The 19,364-nt window shown below is 40.6% G+C and overlaps 1 protein-coding gene across 2 annotated transcripts in view; it reads left to right on the forward strand.

Moving 5' to 3' along the window:
- The first annotated feature begins 779 nt into the window (after nt 1-779).
- megf6b (multiple EGF-like-domains 6b) overlaps nt 780-19,364 on the forward strand; it is a 60,297-nt gene continuing 41,712 nt past the window's right edge. For both annotated transcript variants that reach the window (XM_084928698.1, XM_084928699.1), the window contains exons 1-4: nt 780-1,175; nt 3,012-3,146; nt 4,053-4,162; nt 11,176-11,280. In XM_084928698.1, the coding sequence (XP_084784824.1) occupies nt 1,084-1,175; nt 3,012-3,146; nt 4,053-4,162; nt 11,176-11,280 (442 nt within the window). In that variant the 5' untranslated portion in view covers nt 780-1,083. The remainder of the gene's footprint in view (nt 1,176-3,011; nt 3,147-4,052; nt 4,163-11,175; nt 11,281-19,364) is intronic.

A 19,364-nucleotide genomic window follows, 5' to 3' on the forward strand; every position in this document is an offset into this window, starting at 1 on the left:
AGCAGAGTCATTTAATATTAGATTCGTTTTGGTTGTTGGAGAGGAAGAATGAGAACCCGTCCCAGTTTTGACAGACTTCATAGATGAGCTCTGCCTAATTCAAACAGCATGTTTTTATATAGCTTGTAGCCCCAGAGGCTGCACGTACCATCTCTGACCCCGGACTTTTTCGGGTCATGAACACATTCATGCTATGAAAGCTTTGTTTAGAAAGCAGCAGGCCTGGCTGCTGACCATTTGACCGCCCCATCAGCTGTTTGCCCTGCAGTGTGACCGCTAGCTGCTTCCCTTACCTCAACAACCTTCAACATCCTCTACTCGTGATGGTAGGCTATGTGACTTCGTTTTCAGGCACGCCCGTGGCTGTAATGAACGCGCATCTTATGTCGCGCAAATGCGCTCCAGCTCGCTCAATCTGCAAATATTGTACGTATAATAAAACCATTTTCTGTGCACGTGGGTAATGTCATCATTTTGTCTTTAAGGCATTTAATCACCTATCATCATAACACATTAAAGCACACATCACAAGTCCCGTGGAGACATGGTGACACTGTCCAGATAAAGTTTGAGAGTTGTCAGTCATGAGAGAGAAAAGCTCTTAATATGATCGCACTGTGCCGGTGGCTGCAGGGTGTCTTGCAGGGACTGCTGACGCTTTGAATAATAGATGGCTCCCTGTGACGACCCCCCCATACCCAGCCCAAATCCCTGCCATCATTACCAAGTCAATAGAGGGAGGCAGAATGCGCTCTGGCTCCACGAGTTTTTTTTTTTTTCTTTTGCGCGTCAGTCCAACATCTGCAGCGACCTGTTGTAGGTGCGCAGGAATTTTCTGAGTCAGATAGCGGCTGCGACGGAGACGCTACACGCGTGGGATGGCTGTGTCATTTTTGGACTGTGTTGGGCATTTTCACGAGGAAGATCTTTTAAGCGCATGTTAGGTTTCTTCAAGTTGACACGTTGGGATTTTTTTTTGTTTTAGTTTTTTTTTTCTCTTTTTTTAAGTCCTGGGTAGTGATGGGATACACTCATGAATGACTTTACAGTTTTGAAACTGTAGAGTGACCTAAACAGAGGAAAATGGACAGTGTTATTTTTTCCCTTGTCATCGTATATATTATAGAGGCGCACGCATTCCGTTACGGCTTTGCCAACAACCTCCAGCCTTTTATGTAAGTAAAGTTTTGTCACATCCTTATATATTTATTTAATCACAGGTATGCATTTAAGGTGGCCCTCACTGTATCCAGCTGCAGGTACTTTTTTACAGACTCACATTTCCTTTGAACTTCGACATAACTGCCGGTTCACCTGCACATCCATAAATCTGTGTCCGAGACTCAACTAGAAGTAGAAAGCAGAGGCTTAAGAAGTTATTCTTCTTATTATTATTATCATTATTATTATTTAAAGTGATGCGATTGTGAAATTCTGGCACAATAACAATATTTGGTAGCATTTTCTAATAATGTTAAACTATTAAGCATTAGTACGGTTAGTATGGTATTAGCCAATGCTTAATTCATCATTTATATATCATTACTCCTCTTTAGTATACTATTTATAAATACAGATGTGTTTATCCATCTGTTACTATAACACCATGTACAGCTATCGCTGCTACTAAATCACTGCTAGTGATAATCATAGTCATAATCATTGTTATAAAAATATGTCTATGTTTATAAATAGCATACTAAGGGGAGCAATGCTATGTGAATGATAAATTAAAAAAATTGCTAATACCTTATTAATACTTAAATAATGGTTAATAGTGTAACATTATTATAAAGTGCAACACAATATTTTTCCTTTTGTTTTTATTTGTTATTTGTATGTTATCTTATTTATTACTCCCACTAGTGATCCAGGGAAATGAAAGTATATCATAAAGAAATATCAGGCTATTTCTTTTAGCTATTTATCACTGACATTTATTTAGTGCACACTGAGTGTGAAGCAATAGATAAATATCACCTACTGTTCTGTAAATATAAGCTAATTTGCACACAGACCAATCCGTTAACAGTGTCAGCCACTACTGATTATTTGGCTCATCACGTGTCGGTGCTTTATCAATCCAATTAATTTTGCTGCTGTGCACTTTCATCACGGTCTTTAGTGGTTTGCAGGAATGCTGCCAGTGTATTTTATATGAATGCACTGACTCCATGTGGCTCTGTGTGGTATGCAAAGCATTCCTAACTCTGTCCATGACTGTTTCTTTCACAGTGATGAGCCAGTGAAGTATAACTGCTATTTTAAACCCTAAAATAATACATGCGGAGCTGGAATTGTGTGACAGTGGTTTCTGTGCTGCTCCCTGCCACTAACAATAAGGTCTTTCACATTAAATTATGTGTACAGCCGAAGGTGATAGTGATCACTGTTATTTATGAGACGAGCAGCCGGATGTTGATGTTGTCTTAGGATTCCCGCTGATCCCCATGTGCTGAGGCTGTCTTTCTATCCTTGGAGAGTTATGGAAAAAGTAAATGTATCAAAGATCGTTTTGGACTTTATTTTAAGAAGGCTCCCCTGTGAGGTGCAGTGAATGGTGCAGTTAACTTAAACTTAAGTGTTTCAAGGCTCACCTTATTTTACCTGTGTTGAGATCTGTTTTGTGTTCTTTCTTTCTTTCTGTCTTGGAGCGATGCTGCTGCGCAAACACTTTAACAGTTCCACTGAATATCGAATTTAAGTCAGAGCAGGTTTACTTTGTATCTTATCGTCCTGAAAGGTGATGCACGAGGAATTCCCCTTAAGTCTTTAGAAATACCAATAACTGGTCATCACACACCTTAGCACAGGTAATGCCCTCACAGGAATTGCATTGTTGACAACTAGAAAACGCCTCAAGCAAGTTTTTTTCTTTTTCCCGCCTGTCTTTGCCGCAACATCTCTTTAAGTGCTCATAAATTGCTTTGCTGTCGTCTGTACATCTGTGAAAACACTGCTCAACATTTTGTCATGTTAAGTATTTCTTTACCAATCTTTTTTTTTCCCAGGCCCAATGTGTGTGCGGAGAAGGAGGTGACGCTGGTCGCCCAAAGGCAGCCATGTGTGCAGGCCTTCACACGCATGGTCAAAGTTTGGAAGCAAGGCTGTGTGGGGCAGTCGTGGTGCATGGGCTATGAGAGAAGGTAAGTAAGACTTGTTATTTCTCATCTGTCTGCTCCCCCCTTTCTGTACTCAAAGCCTCTGATTCTCCTCTTCTGCGAGCACTCCTGACCTCACCTGCAGGGGATGTAGTGCTTTGCTGATTAAGCTCTGGCTAGAGCAAAGCATTAATTACTTGTTTTGAAGTAGTCTCTGTGACTCATGCAACCGAAAGAATTTATCGGAGAGGCCAGGATTCTTCGTTTAAACTCCATTTCCAAACATGAGATCCACCTTCCACTTCCCTCTTCATCTCTCTCACCCCTGTTCTGTAATCACAGCTTTTCAACCTGTTATAGAGTTAAGTGCAAGGTGTAGCCCCACATCAGCAGCTATTTAACATACGGATGTCTTGGCAGCAAACATTCCTTTAAAAGAGAGACCCAATCCTAACATTTTCGTCTTTCTCTGGGAGTCTTCTGCTGTGTTGCTCACGCTTGCTTTCCCCACATTAGCTGCTGCGTTACAAATTCAAAGGCTGCTTTAAAGGCTGCTAAGCCCACAATTACCCGCTGTAAACAAAACGTTTTCACAATGCATAATAACTGTGGAGCAATGACAAGGGTCCCAAAGTACAGGGAGAGGCACTGTTCTCTGAAGTACAGTCTGCTGTTCTCACACTTTAAAACAGTGCCTTGAAGCGGATTTGTGCTGAACATTATAAGACATGATACTTCAAAGGCCCTGAGCTGTTTGATCAGTGTGCCACGCGAAAAAAATTAAAGATTACCCTCATAAATATTTGGCGAGATACTCCTGTTCGTTTGTACACACACAAAGCAACGCTCTGCTGTTGTGTAATGACATGTTAGTTTTAGTATCGCTCGTGGCTGCAATTCAGACTGAATGTGATTGAACGTTTTTTAACATGAAGTTTGTCGTGTTAACAGGACAGCCTACTACACTGCATACAGACAAGTGTACAAACAGGATTACCAGACTGTGTACAAGTGTTGCCCTGGATGGTCCCAACTAAACGGAGAGGCGGGCTGTCTTTATTGTAAGTGCCATCAGTTTTTCTATCCTTTATGAGGTTTGTTTTTTTCTTTCCATTGACTTTGACCTTCTTGTGTGAAACAGCGTCTGCAGACAGGCAGGTAGAAAAGACAATATCTCTTTTCTGACTAAGCAGGAAGAAGGGAGCTTTAAACATCGCCTAACCACTGGCCCAGACTTCTCAATGAAAAGGGTTCAAGGAAAGGTCAAAAAGGTCTAGAGGTTCTTTGCCCACCCACTTTTGAGCAGATGTTATCGGTCAGTGTCATGGACTTGTGTCACTGCAGTACTCCAGCTAGGTTCAAATGTGGATACTGGGACTTCCATTGTAGTGGTTGCACTCGGCAAAAGACATTTACAGTCTCAATGAGGACATGGCTCTACAGTGCTACTTTAGTTTATGATAGATAGCCTGTCTGGCAGTCCACTCTTTCTCAGCTGGATATTTACTACAGCCTAGTTAAGCTCCAACTGGTCTAGCTGTGACCCTACATTTAATTCTTGGCTCACATCCACAGAGCTGTTGTTGTAGACATCACCTCTTTTCTCAATTAGATGTGTGACATGGTAGTGCAGGTCAAAAGCACCTGCGACCTGTCACATTTAAGGCCTCCCGAAGATTAGAGAGACCACCTTCTGATTTGCACAAGAAGAACAAAGAAAACGAATGAATGTTCCCACCACCAAATCCATGTATGGAAAAGTAGTTCCTCTGGTCATATTGAGACTGCCAACAGCTCATCTCCTCCTGGTTAAGCTTAGCTTCACACCACTGAGACCAAGCAGTCTCCTTTGATGGGATTTTACAGCCAGTGATCCAGATCGCATAGCCTGCATACCACACAGAGACCCTTGGTAAAGCCTTCCTGTAAACAGTTTGTCCATGTCAGGTAGACTGACAAGAAAGTTCCCACTTTCCTGTCATCCTTCCCCACCTGGAACTGAACCACGTTCTTAATGCCCAGCCCCTTACACCCGCAGCCCAGGCAGATTACTCTGTGGGATAGACGTCTGATGGGAAGTGAATGGGACTGGGAGTTGGAGAAGATATCCTGGATGTTCCTGTCATTAGTGCCTTATTATGGTCTCTATGTCCTTTTCAAAGAGCCTCTTTGTTTCCAGGGAGAATGTTGCATTATTAAATTATATTAGGAGGCATTGCACAGTCGCTCCTAAATGAGCCTGGTTTGTTTTAAAACACTCCAAACGAAATGTCTTAAAGAGACATTCCTCATGACTGCACAGTGTCTCCCCTCACTTAAGTTAGACAGGGAGGGGGTTGTTTCTCTGTTTCGCGTGACAATGGCCGGTCTCTTCAACATGAGGGAGGGCTTTTATCTCGGTAACCAAAGACGAGGCAGCACTTTGAGATGGGACAAACTAATCACCCTATTCTCTGAGCCATTGAACTGGGATAAAAGGAAGCTCAGGCCACAATCCTCCCACTCCTGCACACTTTGCTATGTGCTATCTGTACTGTACCTCAGTCAGCACAATGCAATCTGTGTGTCTGTTTTCAACAGCACCTCCGACATCCAAAAGGGAAAATCTGCTTTGCGAAATGTACAGCTTTAGCAAATCCTCTGAAAACCCCAAATGAGTGGAAGATGGGAATGCTTTGAGTTCAGATAGTGATTTACTGCCTGCTGTTTTTGAGGGTTTAAAAAAAAATGTCCTTTGTTGTCTGTCTTTTCTCTGTGTGTGTTCCCCAATAAAAATCAACCAGTCAGTCGTTGTAAGGTAATTATGCTAATGCCCTCACTTTATTGTCAGACAGTTAAGGGTCTGGTTCTGCGTTCTAAGTTGACACGTTAGTAAGTCGAGTCCCCCTCTTGGTTTTTCATTAAAATTCACCTGTGTTTATTCTGTCCCATTTCTATCCATCCCTTGCACAGTTTTGCAGCCCATGGTCTCAGCTGTTCTGCGCTCCAGCATTCTTCACTTAACATAATTACATATTTGGAGAACGAGTATACCACAGCACAGAAAACGTTTGATTGCTTTTACGTTTTGTTCTTCCAGTTTGACTCCCTCCCTCTTGTTTTCCATATCTTTTAGTTTCAGGCTATTATCATCTAATTATGATGGGTTTATGTATTTTCCATTCACATAATAGCATTGATTCATAGTTCTTGTGCAGTTTGCAAATACCTGAGATTTGGCATTTTTGCTTTCCAAGTCTCTCCAAGTTCTGGTGTTTTCAACTATTATGGCACAAAGAATGCTCACAGGAGAGAGTCAAACTGAAAGACTAAACCTTTTTTAAAGCCACTCTTTTCACTTTATGCCCCTCTGTCTGAGATCTTAGAGCCCCCTGTCTATTGTTTTCTTAATGCATTTCATGGCTGTTCTCTACCAAAAGTCAGACAGGTGGCTTGTGGAGGCAGAACGTGCTGTTCGATCTGCACTGTTTAATAATAAAGGTACAGATTATTGTGCCTGGCTGACGTCTGTATGTTCTGAAAAGGCTCCAGTTTTCCAAATGAGTATTTGGTTCTACTGTGAACTGAAGCCCTCTTAACTCAGTGATGGTGACTTCCTCTACTTACGTGTTTGGAGAGCCACTCAGTCAGTAAATTAAACTGCTCCACTTTAACAAGTAGCTACACGAGGGTTGAGGATGGACAGGGTTATCCAGCAGTGGAAACGAGCAGCTATGTTGATTGACGGCAACAAGCAGGCTTTGTGAAAGGGGCTGAGGAGCAGGGACAATGGCTTCTCCAGTTTGTCGTCCTCGTTAACTGCTGAATAGGAACTGGCCTCTTTTGTGGCCACACTGGCCAAAGTATCTACAAGTGAAAAAAACTCAGTGGCCAGAAAAAGTCAAAATGGTCTTCTGTCTACCCATGGGTGGTCTTTTTTGTTGGTCGGTGGAACTACTTTTTGCATATCTGAACACGAACAGTCACAGACCCGCACACATGCAGAGAAATAGACCAAAATTAAGGGAGACATTACTTGGTGTAATACACAACAAAACCACAGTGTAGTTCAGATTCTTTGGTTCATTGAAACGCTGCCTTTGGTTACCCCAACATTCCTTTTGATCTAATCAGTAACATGTGGCCGGTGTTGGAAGACTGACTTCACCAAAGACATCATTCCTTAAAATCATTTTGTTGGTTAAATTGCATATAGTTAAGTCTTGCTATGAGGTTAGAATTGGTACAGTATTTAATAGTCAGGCTGTAAAAAAATAGTTCTATTCCATAACATTGTTTTTCAGTGGAAATCATCAGCAATAAGTAAAACTGCAATAAGCTCATAGTATAGCTAACTATTCAAATTAGTATGGGGAAGAATGCAGACCTACGGTGCTCTGTATGTATATGCAATATTTCCTGTTTAGTCTTAGTGACACACATGTTATTATCACACAACTCACATGTGCTGCACAGTGCAAAGTGAAAGTAAGTTTGAGTTGGCCAAATACTTCCCATTATGGGGATCTTTTTACCCTGAATGACACTCTCCTCTACGTACCAGTAAATACGAACACTAAACATTATGTCTGTCTATGTGTTTCATTGTCACACAGCTGTTTAGTACATTTTTATTATTTATTGTCAAACTGACCTGGTATCCAGCTCAAATGGGCATTATGATTCATCACGGGTGATTCTATTCTTACTCACTATTGTGTCTTACGTGAAAAAGTGGGATGGTGCTCCCAAACAGAGCAAGAGAGAGCAGAATTGTATGATGCTGCACAGATTGCCTGCTGACTTCTCTTCCTTGACTAAATTTAAACACAGTACTTACAATGTAGTAATAATAATAATAAATGATATTTAAAGTTTTTCAAAGAAACCTGTTAGAGAATATCTGGCATAGCCCTGTTTTTCACAAGAGCTCTTTGAAATGACACATATCACTGAATAGAGAAATGGGATTTGTAGCCTCAGAATATCTGTACCATTTATGGCCCCAAACTCAGGCTTATGCACAGGCCTTTGTGTCCATGAATCACCCTGACTCCAGTTTCCAACTGGGTTGCGCTCTTGGGGTCAAACAGATCGACAGAGTCTAAACAAACATAGGGGAGCCTCCGTCTTGATTCACTCAGGAGCTGTAAGGGCAACACCTGCTTGTTGGTTTTCAGCTCCTCCGTGCGAGTCGCTGACCCCCCGCTCTTTCTGTCTCTCCTTTTTTGTAAGGTGTCTGTGTAAAAGAGTGGAGGCTTTCACAGGAAAAAAGATGAGATTGGGCTTTATGCCACGCTGCATGCCACATTAAGGAATTATTTCAGGGAAGATTAAGCACCGTAAAGGGTTTAGGAAGGGGGCTGCCCAAAAATGCCCTGGTTAGCTGCCAGCAACCTCTGAAGAGGGAATGTACAGTCTCCTTGTCGTCGCTTAGTCTGAAGTCTCTCTGAGGGACCTGACGTTTTCATTTGTGCTTGGTGATTTTGTACATTTAACACTTTTTTCCCCCCAACTGTAACGAGGAATGTGGGATATCAAAATAATTTGATCTCTCACAGCTGGTGCTAATATCAGTGTCCAAAAAATGTTACTGCTTGTCTGTCACCTGTTAATTTCACCACATCAGAGTTCCTGCATATTATATAATAACAGAGGTACAGATGAAGGTATGTTCAGCTTCAGCTTCATTAGTCACACAATCTTCAGGACCTAGAAGTCATCAGCATTAGGAGATACTGTTGAATTATAAGATGATGACCACAACATAGATGCATTTAGAGTGCTGGTGCATTTTGTGATATAAGCAAGAAAAAGTCATTGATGTGTTTCTGGTGTATATGTATGGGATGTGTGGTGCAAGTGATCTGGATGATCCAACTTTTAAGCAGGTGTCTGCAAACGGAGCCAGATGACAAGCGGATGTTTAGGCTGAGTGGCTGTCTCCACAGAGCCAACTGAATCTGCTGAGAGACATACATGAAATTGTTCCGGCTCATCTGTGTTTATTGGAGAAACTGCTTCTTGACATCCATCGCCTTTGTCTGGAAAAGTTATGTTACTCCCCAAAGTGCAGCTAAAGCCTGATTGCAGATACACTTAAGCCATCTTATATTTTCACACCCCGAGGCATCTCTCCCTTGCCTAAGCTGATCTTCTGTCTTTTTATCGTACATCTGTTGAAAGTTAGTAAATGTTATGAATGTTATTGAGTAAGGGTGCAACTACTGGCATTCTAAATGATTGATTAATCATTTAATGATTATTTTCTTTAAAAATGAGTGAGTAATTTAGTCCAATAATATTTGGAAATACTGGAAAATGCTCAACACAGTTTCAGAGAATCAAGTAAGTAAAGAACAAAAATAAAAGGGTAATTGAAACCGGTAAGTTGGCTTTTGTGCAAATGTTATTAGGTCAGTCTCTGCTTTAATCAAAGATAAGCACTTCACTGAGAATGTAGATCTCAGAGAAAGCCAAAGTATTCAGACAGGCCGAGAACAGTCTTGCATTCCTAAGAGACATCTCACCTTCTGGCTGCCAAACTCCTTGAGATCTTCTACAACTGGTGATGCCATTTGATTCGTGAGTAGGAGATACTGATACATGTCTGTTATCTCACTAACTTACTCAAGAACAGGTTGAGTGTGTAGCACTTCTTACTGCTTGTTGCTCAAACAGTAAGAAGTGAACCAATGCCATGACACTAAAGGACCGAGATTAAATCCAAAGTTACCTCACCATCACCTAAATCCTGTTTTTTAGTACAGTCTCACGTCTTCATTTTGATATTTCTGCCTAGCTGTCTGTTAAACAGAAAACAAAAGAGCGAATCTTTTGGTGTTCTGACTGTTACATTTTTTAGGTGTTACATTTTTTAGTTGAAATGTAAAACACAGTATGAAAGTACAGTGCATAACACAACTAAAATGTGAGTTGCCAGTTTTATTTTTTATTTTTTTAGAAATCATACTGCTGTTTCTGTTTAAGCTGTACCGGGCATGCTGAGACCCTCACTATGACCGTATATGGCTAATAAAGGGCATCGGAACCACCAGCCTGATGATGATTGGATATGCTGTTTCTGGTTGGATTAAACAGACAAAAATGCACATGTGGCACAAGATGCTAAGTTAAACTGGCTGACCTCTTTGCAATCATCTTATGAAGGATTGCCATTTGGATTCCTTGGATGATTAGCTGGCTCGACTGTGTTTTGTTGACTCCCAGTGTCCACATGCTGCAGGAACTGCAATGATAGGCATAAGTCCTTTGAACCTGTCATCACTAAGTACTGTATTCTGCTCAGGACAGTGCAGGTCTGGCTTAAACAGCTGTGTGTGGCTTCACATAGATATTACTCTCCACACACATGAGCATACATGTAGACAGGTACACTGCAGCACCCATGTACTACATGAGTACAGGCACAGTTCGAGCTGGAGGGCTGTCATGGTTAATGTGAGTGTTGTGAGAGTTTATGGAATGTGATCGTTTACCTTTGAGGTGAATTCACATGCTACTCAAAGTGGCTCCCACTGTTTATAAGTTCTGGGATTCCTTAAATTTCTCATCTTAACAGTTTGACTCACGGGGATTTAAGGACTCGGGGTCGCTTGTCAAAGAGATGGATGAGCCTGACCTGTGCCTCTGTGAATTTCAATCGTAACTCACCACGACACATCTGTACAGTCACAGTTTACGACAATAAACAAAAGTTCAGCTCTGCGATCGATGACATTTCCAGGTGATGTTCTCTGACTGCGTGAGGAAGAGGGCAGTTTCCCGTGAAAGTCATACAAGCTGTTGTGATCAATCATATTTAAAAGTCACGGAAACTACTGTTTAGAAATTTCTTGGTGAAAAAACCTTGTTTGTCTTCTCAAAGCCAAGGGGCAGATTCCACTTACATTTGTTAGTGTGAATGGAGGAGAATTCAGGTTCCTCTTAAGTCAGAAGTTAATAGGCTGGTGATAAGTTTTTGATAGAAAGAGGTCAGTTTAAGAAATCGCAGATGCTGACTTATCCTGACAACAGCCAGGTGTCTCTGCTTCTCTCATCTATTTGTTCTTTCCTCTTGTCTTTCCACATGCAGCGGCGTGTAGCTACGGTGTTTGCTTCAACAGGGGCCAGTGTCGGGAAGGATCCACCCAGCTCTGTGATTGTCCCGCAGGGTTCAGCGGCCCCAGCTGCCAGTACGGTGAGTAGAGACATCCTTGTAGTGTTTCATATTCAGATTCTTCTCTTTTCTTCTCTTTCTTTTATGCTTGTTTTATTGCCCATTCTTTGTTGTTGTGTTTCTTACATTTGTTACATTTTTTCAGAGTTTAGTAATAAAACAACATGTAGAGTTAAAGAACCCATTCTCAGCTCTCATTGGACGGAGGTTGGGGGTTGAAAAGTAACTACAGTAATGGCAGGAATCAAGAAAACACCTTACAGACAGATTGAAATTGATCAGTAGGTCACTATTTAATTAAAAAAAACAAAACCCTTGACTGTTTTCTGGAGCCTACATTTCTGATCCACTTCAGTCAGACTGCCAGGCCTCCCCCTGAACTCTGTTGAAGTGATAGCCTTTCTATAGAGTGAATAGGGAATCTCCTCACATCAGCACTTGGCTTACTTACCAGAAACCTAAGTATTTTATCAGCATCTCCATTGTTAAATTTGAGCTGTTGAAGTAACACAGTGGAAGATTCTGTTGTTTTTCGGATAACACCACACGGCAGGAAATTCCTTTTCGGTGTCAACTTTTTGTTAGAATTGTCTGTGTCGCCCTCGATTCAGATCCTCCCAAACGTTACAGACTTTGTTGCACAAGTTCTAACTGCAGAGGCCGAGTAAACATCACACTTTTGTTAGGTCTAATCTGCTTTTACACACTCTGGACAGGATCCAGAATCCTTCATCTCAAACTTACCAACTTCTTAATCAACCCATGATTTTCTCAAGACTTCACTGGTGGAACGTGTAGTTTTACAGCCTTCTTGGCTGTGGCTCATGATTAGCCATTGAGGAATCAAAGGTTTCGGTGGCAGCTAAGCTGACCTGGCTTACTTCTGATTACTTCATACTTGAATGAGAGATTAACCATTAAGACAAAGGGATCCATAAATACACATGCCCACTGAGATCCTGTTCAACAAAGCTTAGGACCACTCGGTGCCTTAAAGAGGAGGGCTTTAAGAACCATTGAAACCATCTGCTTAGGATGATGTTCATCAGTGTTCATGCAAAAAAAAGTATAGGTTTGCCTAAAATGGAGCATATAAACATATTCAGAGGCATGATCGTCTCAGCATAAACAACTAGAAACCAGCGGACTCTGTTTTATAGCTCTGCATTCTCTGTGGATGTAATAATGTATCTGAATGACATATTTGGCTTCTTTTATGTTATGTTTATGAATGATAGGTGCTCGCCCTCTTTTGTCTCCGTAGTAGAAGCTCATCAGTCATTCTGAACAGAGCAGTAGCGTGTTTTTTAGTAACTCACAATGAAAAATCACAGATATGGAGTGTTGAAATGAGGGTCAGTGCGCACAGCATGGTGGAATGCACAGGTTTTGCTCCTCACTACAACAAATAGTATGAAGTTGTGGGAATGATGGTGGCAATCAGCAAGACGTAATCATGAAAAACACAGCTGATGTCTAAATAAGTGCTTAGTGGATCAGTAAGTGATCAGAACAAAAAAATGCAATCAAGTAAAAACACCTCTGTTCACTGCACTAGTTGGCTTTTGAAAATATACAACACTCACAGTCTCACCCCTCCTGTTGCTACATTTTAATACTGATTTATCTACTCATTTTAAGTTATGAAATAAAACATAAATATGGGATTTAAAAAACATTGATCTGACACTGGAGTATTCTCTTATGTTTCCAATATGGGGGCTCTGGCAGTCCTTCACCTTCTAACAAGGTGCATAAAGAGGAGAAGAAACCTTCAGAGATTACCTTCAGTTTCTTTTTTTGAAAACAGACATATTTTATCCCTGTCATTGTTCCCCAAACACACTCATTCATGTACGACGTAAAATGCTAAATAGAAATTATTGTTGTGGCTTTTACACACAGGCACACACAGACACACAGTCATAGTAATAATGTTGGATGTTTTGTTTGGGCCAATAAACTCTCCACATAACCTAAAAGTCACTTTTAAGGCCCATCCTGTTTTCCATCCAGCCTGTTTCTTTCCATTTCCACACACTCTGATACGCCACTGTTGTTTTTCATTGTGAATGATAACTGTCATCAGTGGATACCTAGGGGGCATTTGCTGGTGGGTAGCTATTTAGAGATTATTAGCCTGTAAGCACTCAGGCAGCTATATTTCTCTGTGATTGGCCCTAAATGGGCTGCTGGATGAAGGGTGTGGGGCTGTCAGTTGATTCCTCCTGTCCAGGGGCAATGCTTAAGTTGGTGGGAGGTGGACACAGGCGCTATTGGTGGTACTACATGTACCAAATACGGGTCAGGTCAAAAAGTCCCAAGGGCAAAGACAATAACTTAAGAGTACAAGGTGGATCATTGGAGACTGGTGGCTCATTAATAGGATCGCTTTAATGAATGACTCTGTTCACTGAGTGACAGCTCTGATATATTGATCAGTCCTTCCGAGCACTCCTGCGGTGGTCAAACACATAGCCTTTTGTCGTAATGTTGTCACGTTCTTGAGCTCTGGATGAATAACCCTTGTAAAGATTTGAGCGTGCTCCTCACACAAGTTGCCATTATAACGCACTTATTGCTGCGGTCCACACGCTTCTCACAGCTGTCAGCCCCTGTTTGCTCTCTGTTAAGATGTTAAAAAAAAAAAAAAGAAAAGAGAAAAACAACAACCTGAAGCCACAGTGGAGAATGTGGCCAAGGATGAATGTGTGTAGCCACACTTCACTCAAAGATTCACTCATCATTTCGGACAGCTCTCAACAGCATTCCTCTGCAGCTGCATGTGGTGATTCCCCCTTGGAGAGCTTCTGATGTGGTTTGTCCATGTTTGTGTATAGGAATTGGATTGTGTTTATGTCTTCAAAGGGGCCAATTAGTCCTCCGCTCTCAATAGTTGTCTGTAGCCGTCATCTATTTTGGTTTTAGGACAGCATTGTGCCCTGGTTGTGTGTAAGACAATAATTACTATTTTTTTGTGTTTGTGCCTCAACTATGTGGTTAAGCAGGAACTGGTGCCTAGAGGCCTTTCTAGTCCTTTGATAGATAGTAAATCACATTTTTGAAAGGGTCAGCCTCCACTTACAAAACACAGTGGATACAGTGTTATATTTAATAGTCGCATAATTTGACATGACTGATGGAGACCAGTGATATTCGCTTGCAAATCGATGTCCTGTAATTTTGTGGTTTGTTTGTTTGCATTAAATATTTCTGAGAACCAATCAAAATTTGACAGCAGTTCTGATGAAGCAGCTGATTTATAAGGCTGTATTTACACTGGTTACAGCCACATCATTCGGCTAATTTATGAGTAAATCTTCTGTTTTCTTAGACTGTTTATTTACTCCTCAATACAACACAGTTCCCAATTAAAGCAGAATGAGGTCTATAATGCAAATAAAAACTACCTATAATATAAGTCTCTGTCTTTGTCCACAAGACAGCAACCAAATTGGCACACGCGTACATCTTAGGCCTCCGAAGGTTGCTATCTATATCTGATATTAGGACATCATTATGTTCCCCAGCAGCCAACCGTCCAACAGGGTAAAGTGATCCAAAAGATTTGGAATGTGTCCACCTATAACACCTTATGAAAGCATGGTATCACTTTCATTTCATGTCAATAACATGTATGAAAATGTTGGAGCGTTTCAGCAGTGAAGCGGAAACTTATAGTGTACCTTCTTTGGTCCCTTTTGTATGTGCTAAGGTCCGTTTCAAAAACAAAAAACAAAAAAGAAACCCAGCTCTTCTACTCATCTTGTCTATATCCAAAGGGATTTAGTCACTTGGTCCCTGATGTACTTTATATCCCACCTGTCATCAGTAGGCAAGTGGTATCCTCTGGGATCAGCGGCGTCCAAGGCTTTCAGACCCCTGGCAAGGCAGATGTCTTCATACCAGCTGACATCTGACTAGAAAACAGGCAGATAGACAGAGAGGCTGACAAACACTCTTTGTAACATGAAACTTTACTATGTTGACGAAGCTTTAAATGTCTTGTAAAAATGCTTTTTGTATCAGATCCATCTGGTGAAAGGTGATGCTGTTATCACTGAACCAATGGATCATGTGATAACTTGTTTTAGAGTTATTTGACACAAATATGAGGAGTCTGTGATATTAAAGTAAAACCATTGAAAGCAAAGTAAAAGGTTTTCCAGTGGTGTTTGCTCAATTCCCACAATGTGCATAATGCTGTGTGCGGTAGACTTCTTTGCTGAGTCCAAAGAAGAGCTGAAATAGCTCTTTCTGTGTTACAGTATGAGTTTCATTTGTTCTGAGCCATAAGCTCATATCTTGGCTCAGTTTGTGGTCACTGCGATGCCAGAAGCACCAGCTTGTTCTAGACATCACTCAAGAAGAACTGTACTGTACTGATAGCTATCATCATTAACATTATTCTCTAAGGGTCTAAGGCATGCTTTTCTCAGCCACTGCCATGTTAAGCTTTCAGTCAATCCAAATGCTTTCAGTCAATCATTCCAAGTTTCTTCGAGTAATCCATTCAGAGCGGGGTAAAGTTGAATAGCAATTATTTTCTCCTTATAATAGAACAGCAAAGGGATCAGTTAGAACAAGGAGATTTTGTAAAAAGTAATACATACACCCTAATACTGCTAACAGAGTCTGTTTCAGTCAAAGAGCTCGCCTAGGTTTTAGTGTGGCTTATACAGTTGATTAAAGCTCTAAATAATGAGGTCAGTTATTTCTGTGGGGACTTTCGGTGCATGACGCGTCCTCCACAGTCTAGTGGCTGGTGCTGAAATACAATGGGGACACAATGAGAAGTTCACTCTAATCAGCTTATCTGATATAATTGATTATTTTTCCACTGAGCATGCTTTTCATAAGTTTTCTGAATCTTTCACTGAGATATTTTGTGATGTCATATCACATGGGTCATGATTGTATAATAAACTGGGGTGAAAAGTAACAACTGTACTGTAATCGAGTACAATTTTAATACTTTACACAGTCAAATTAAATAGCAAAACATGAAGCTTTTTTTTACTTTATTATATGTTTTGGCAGTAAATACATTGTTAGGATTATCTACCTACTATAACGCTGTGCTTTATATCTGTATCTGTATTTGATGCTCAGTACTTTTTATGTACTAAAAGTTGAATTTTTCTGATAATGCTTTTGTAATTTTCCCTCAGTATTGCATTAAATGCAGGACATTTACTTCAGAGAGGAAACCAAATGGGTCAAATCCTCATTTATTTTAGTGCAGAGGTCTTCTTACCTTTACTGTTCCTTTAATCTTGTTCTGGCTTTGTGAAGTTCTTTTAGTCGCATGTTTCAAGGTCGGAGCAGCAACCCTGGAGCTATTGTTGGAATTAATAGTCTTGTTAAAGGTCACTTGTTGAATTCCACACAGCCGGTGATGTACACAGACTTGAACTAAAGCCATCTGGTCAAGGGGCTATAAGCAGAAAATGTCTTAAGTGTCTTCTGGCATTTAAAGAAAGAACAATAGAAAAATAACAAGGTAACCAAAATGTCATATTTTTCATTTTTACTGTATAAGTCATGGTACCTTGGCAGTTCAGAGGGATGTGATCGTGAGTGGAAACTTTAAATCAGAGAAGGAAGAAACCTTCAGACCATATCACATACAGGCTTTTCTTTAACAAGTTATATGGTCTCCATACAGTTTATCTGATCATGTCTTTCTTGCTGCTTCTGACCATCTCTCACTGTCTTTTTGTTAAGTCAGAAGTGTAAAACATAAGGCCAGAACGGTGGCCAGAACAGGCTCAGCAAAACTTCCAGTCTGGCCCACTGAAAGCCTGTGGAAAATGTGAAGGAGTTCATAGATTTTGAACATTTAAGTGTAGTTTGGAAAGTTTCACTGCTTTTCCTATTGATAAAGACCTCGCCAATTTCCATTCATACTATACTAAACAAAGTAAAGTAATAGATAAACAATTAGATAACAGAAAAGTTCCTGTTTTTCACTACCTACTATAGAAAGATCTACTGAAAATATGTCTATGCGTTGGGCTATCATAGCTTTTTCAGTAATTTTACATATTTATCATATAGAAAAAATTAAATGTACTGTGGAAATTGTAATTCTTTTCCTCATATTAAGACTAAATGAGTTTCACTGGGCTGGCCCACTTAAGATCAAAGTGGGCTGCATGTGGTTCACGATGTAAAATGAGTTTGACATCCTTGTGTGAAGCTGAAGCTCTTCAGAGGGATTCATGAATCTGGTTTTCATGTAAAGTATAAGCTACAGTTTATCTGTTGTCACCATCAAGCTTTAGATTTTAAATTTAGCTCTTTTTGCAGTACTATTGTTCCTCTTCTCATAGCCATTCTACTTTGTTACTGGTCTTTCCTTAAAGACTGTAACCAGATAGGCAACAGTCCAGTTGTCTGTTTTGTTCCCCCCCCCCCCCCCCCCCCCCATGCTGCACAAAAATGTCGTTTTTCTACAGGAATTCTATTCCTGGTTCATGTCTGTTGAATTTTGATAAAAGTGCATCTCTTTCTCAAAAACCCAAGATGTATTTCTCTTTAGTGAGATTAAATGATTGTTATTCAGGGCTCCCAGATGTGAGTAACCACATTAGTGGCTGTTTGTTTGACGGTCTATAATTGTTTCTGGGCTTTAGTCACTGCCCACGTGTTTTGTTTTGTTTTTACATTTGAATGCAGCAAGGCATTGCTGTGCAAAGTTGAAGAGTATCATTAGTATAACTGTGTCTTTAAACAATCTGATTTATGTGACACCACTGACTTTTATGGTGTCCTTCTATGCTGGAGACCGCAAGGGAGCAGAGAGAGCCAAGGTCGAGCCAGCATGTTGATGCAGTTTGTGCCCTTTTAAACTTGAGCTAGACGTCCATGGCTGGACTCACAGCAGAAGTGCTGCACGGTATCTCACCATGCCTGAAAATGTTGGGTAACTGTTTGTCACCGTTCATTATCACACCCTTTGCTGACTGGTCCTTTTCTTGTGCTACAAGTCTCTGCATAGAGTTTCTTTTCCCTTCATGTTTAGGAGCACTGTGGAATGTAACGAGATCACTGCTGTCGGTATGCAGGCCTTCAGACCTTCAGACCTTTCCCATTGTAAAAATAAATCCCTGAATGGTGGGTATGATTGAATGGTTTTTACTTGGGATCAAGAAAAATATTTGCAAAACCTCCATGCTGAGCTAGCTAAGTGCTTAAGCGACAAAGTGCTCCAAAATAAAAGTCATGTGTGCACCATGGTCTGGATATAAGATAGCTTAAATGCTCGAAACACCGACTTAGTACATAATCCCATTGTTTGACTAGCCATAATATAGATTGGGCTTTCTTTAACTAAGGCACAGGAGATGTTTTTGATGTGCAGTGAGCTGGTAAATGGTTCAGGAGGAAAAGGAAGAGAGTGTTCATGGTAGTTTAGGAAGAATGTACGATTTCACAGTAAAGCCCTAAAGACTGTTTGGTGTAGTACTGCCATTTTGACAATTTGTTATGCTTTAATACTGAGTACACTATTGTTATGACTAGCGCAAAATCCTCTTTCGCTTTTGGCAAATTCATCACAGAAGGGATTCCTGGAATATTGCACCTTAATTTTTTGTTCCCTTGCTCTCAAACTGCATCACAACTGGGAACGAATGGATCGGTTGGAACACTTTAACAATGGCCCATAACTCATACGATTATCCTTCATTTTGGTCAGTGCGACCGTGAAAGACTGTAAATCCACCAGAGGATAAAGTAGCGAGATGACCAGCTGCAGCAGTTTGTCACTCATGATTGGTGTGTCCATCTTCCAAAACGAGGTCAAAAGCCTTGAGTTATCTCATATAGTGACTCATAACATTTGTTTTATCTGCTTATAATCTTACCGTTTTAGTTTTAGAGCATTTTTTAAGTTGGACAAAAAAAAGAAAGCTGTAAAAGTCAAACAGCTGACAGTGGCATTGTAAACGTCTAGGGAATCTCTGACAGTTTAAATCATTCGCAGGGTTTCCCTTTTGTTCTGTGATGGGTTTAACAGGCTGCAGCTGAAAGGACCGAACAAGCTGAAGTCTGTTTTTTCACTTTGCTTGGAGAGAATTTTGATGTCTTTCATTCTTTTC

The sequence above is a fragment of the Perissodus microlepis genome, chromosome 5 (genome assembly GCF_051167445.1).
Source record: "Perissodus microlepis isolate ML-2025 ecotype Zambia chromosome 5, ASM5116744v1, whole genome shotgun sequence".
Classification (NCBI taxonomy): Eukaryota; Metazoa; Chordata; class Actinopteri; order Cichliformes; family Cichlidae; genus Perissodus; species Perissodus microlepis.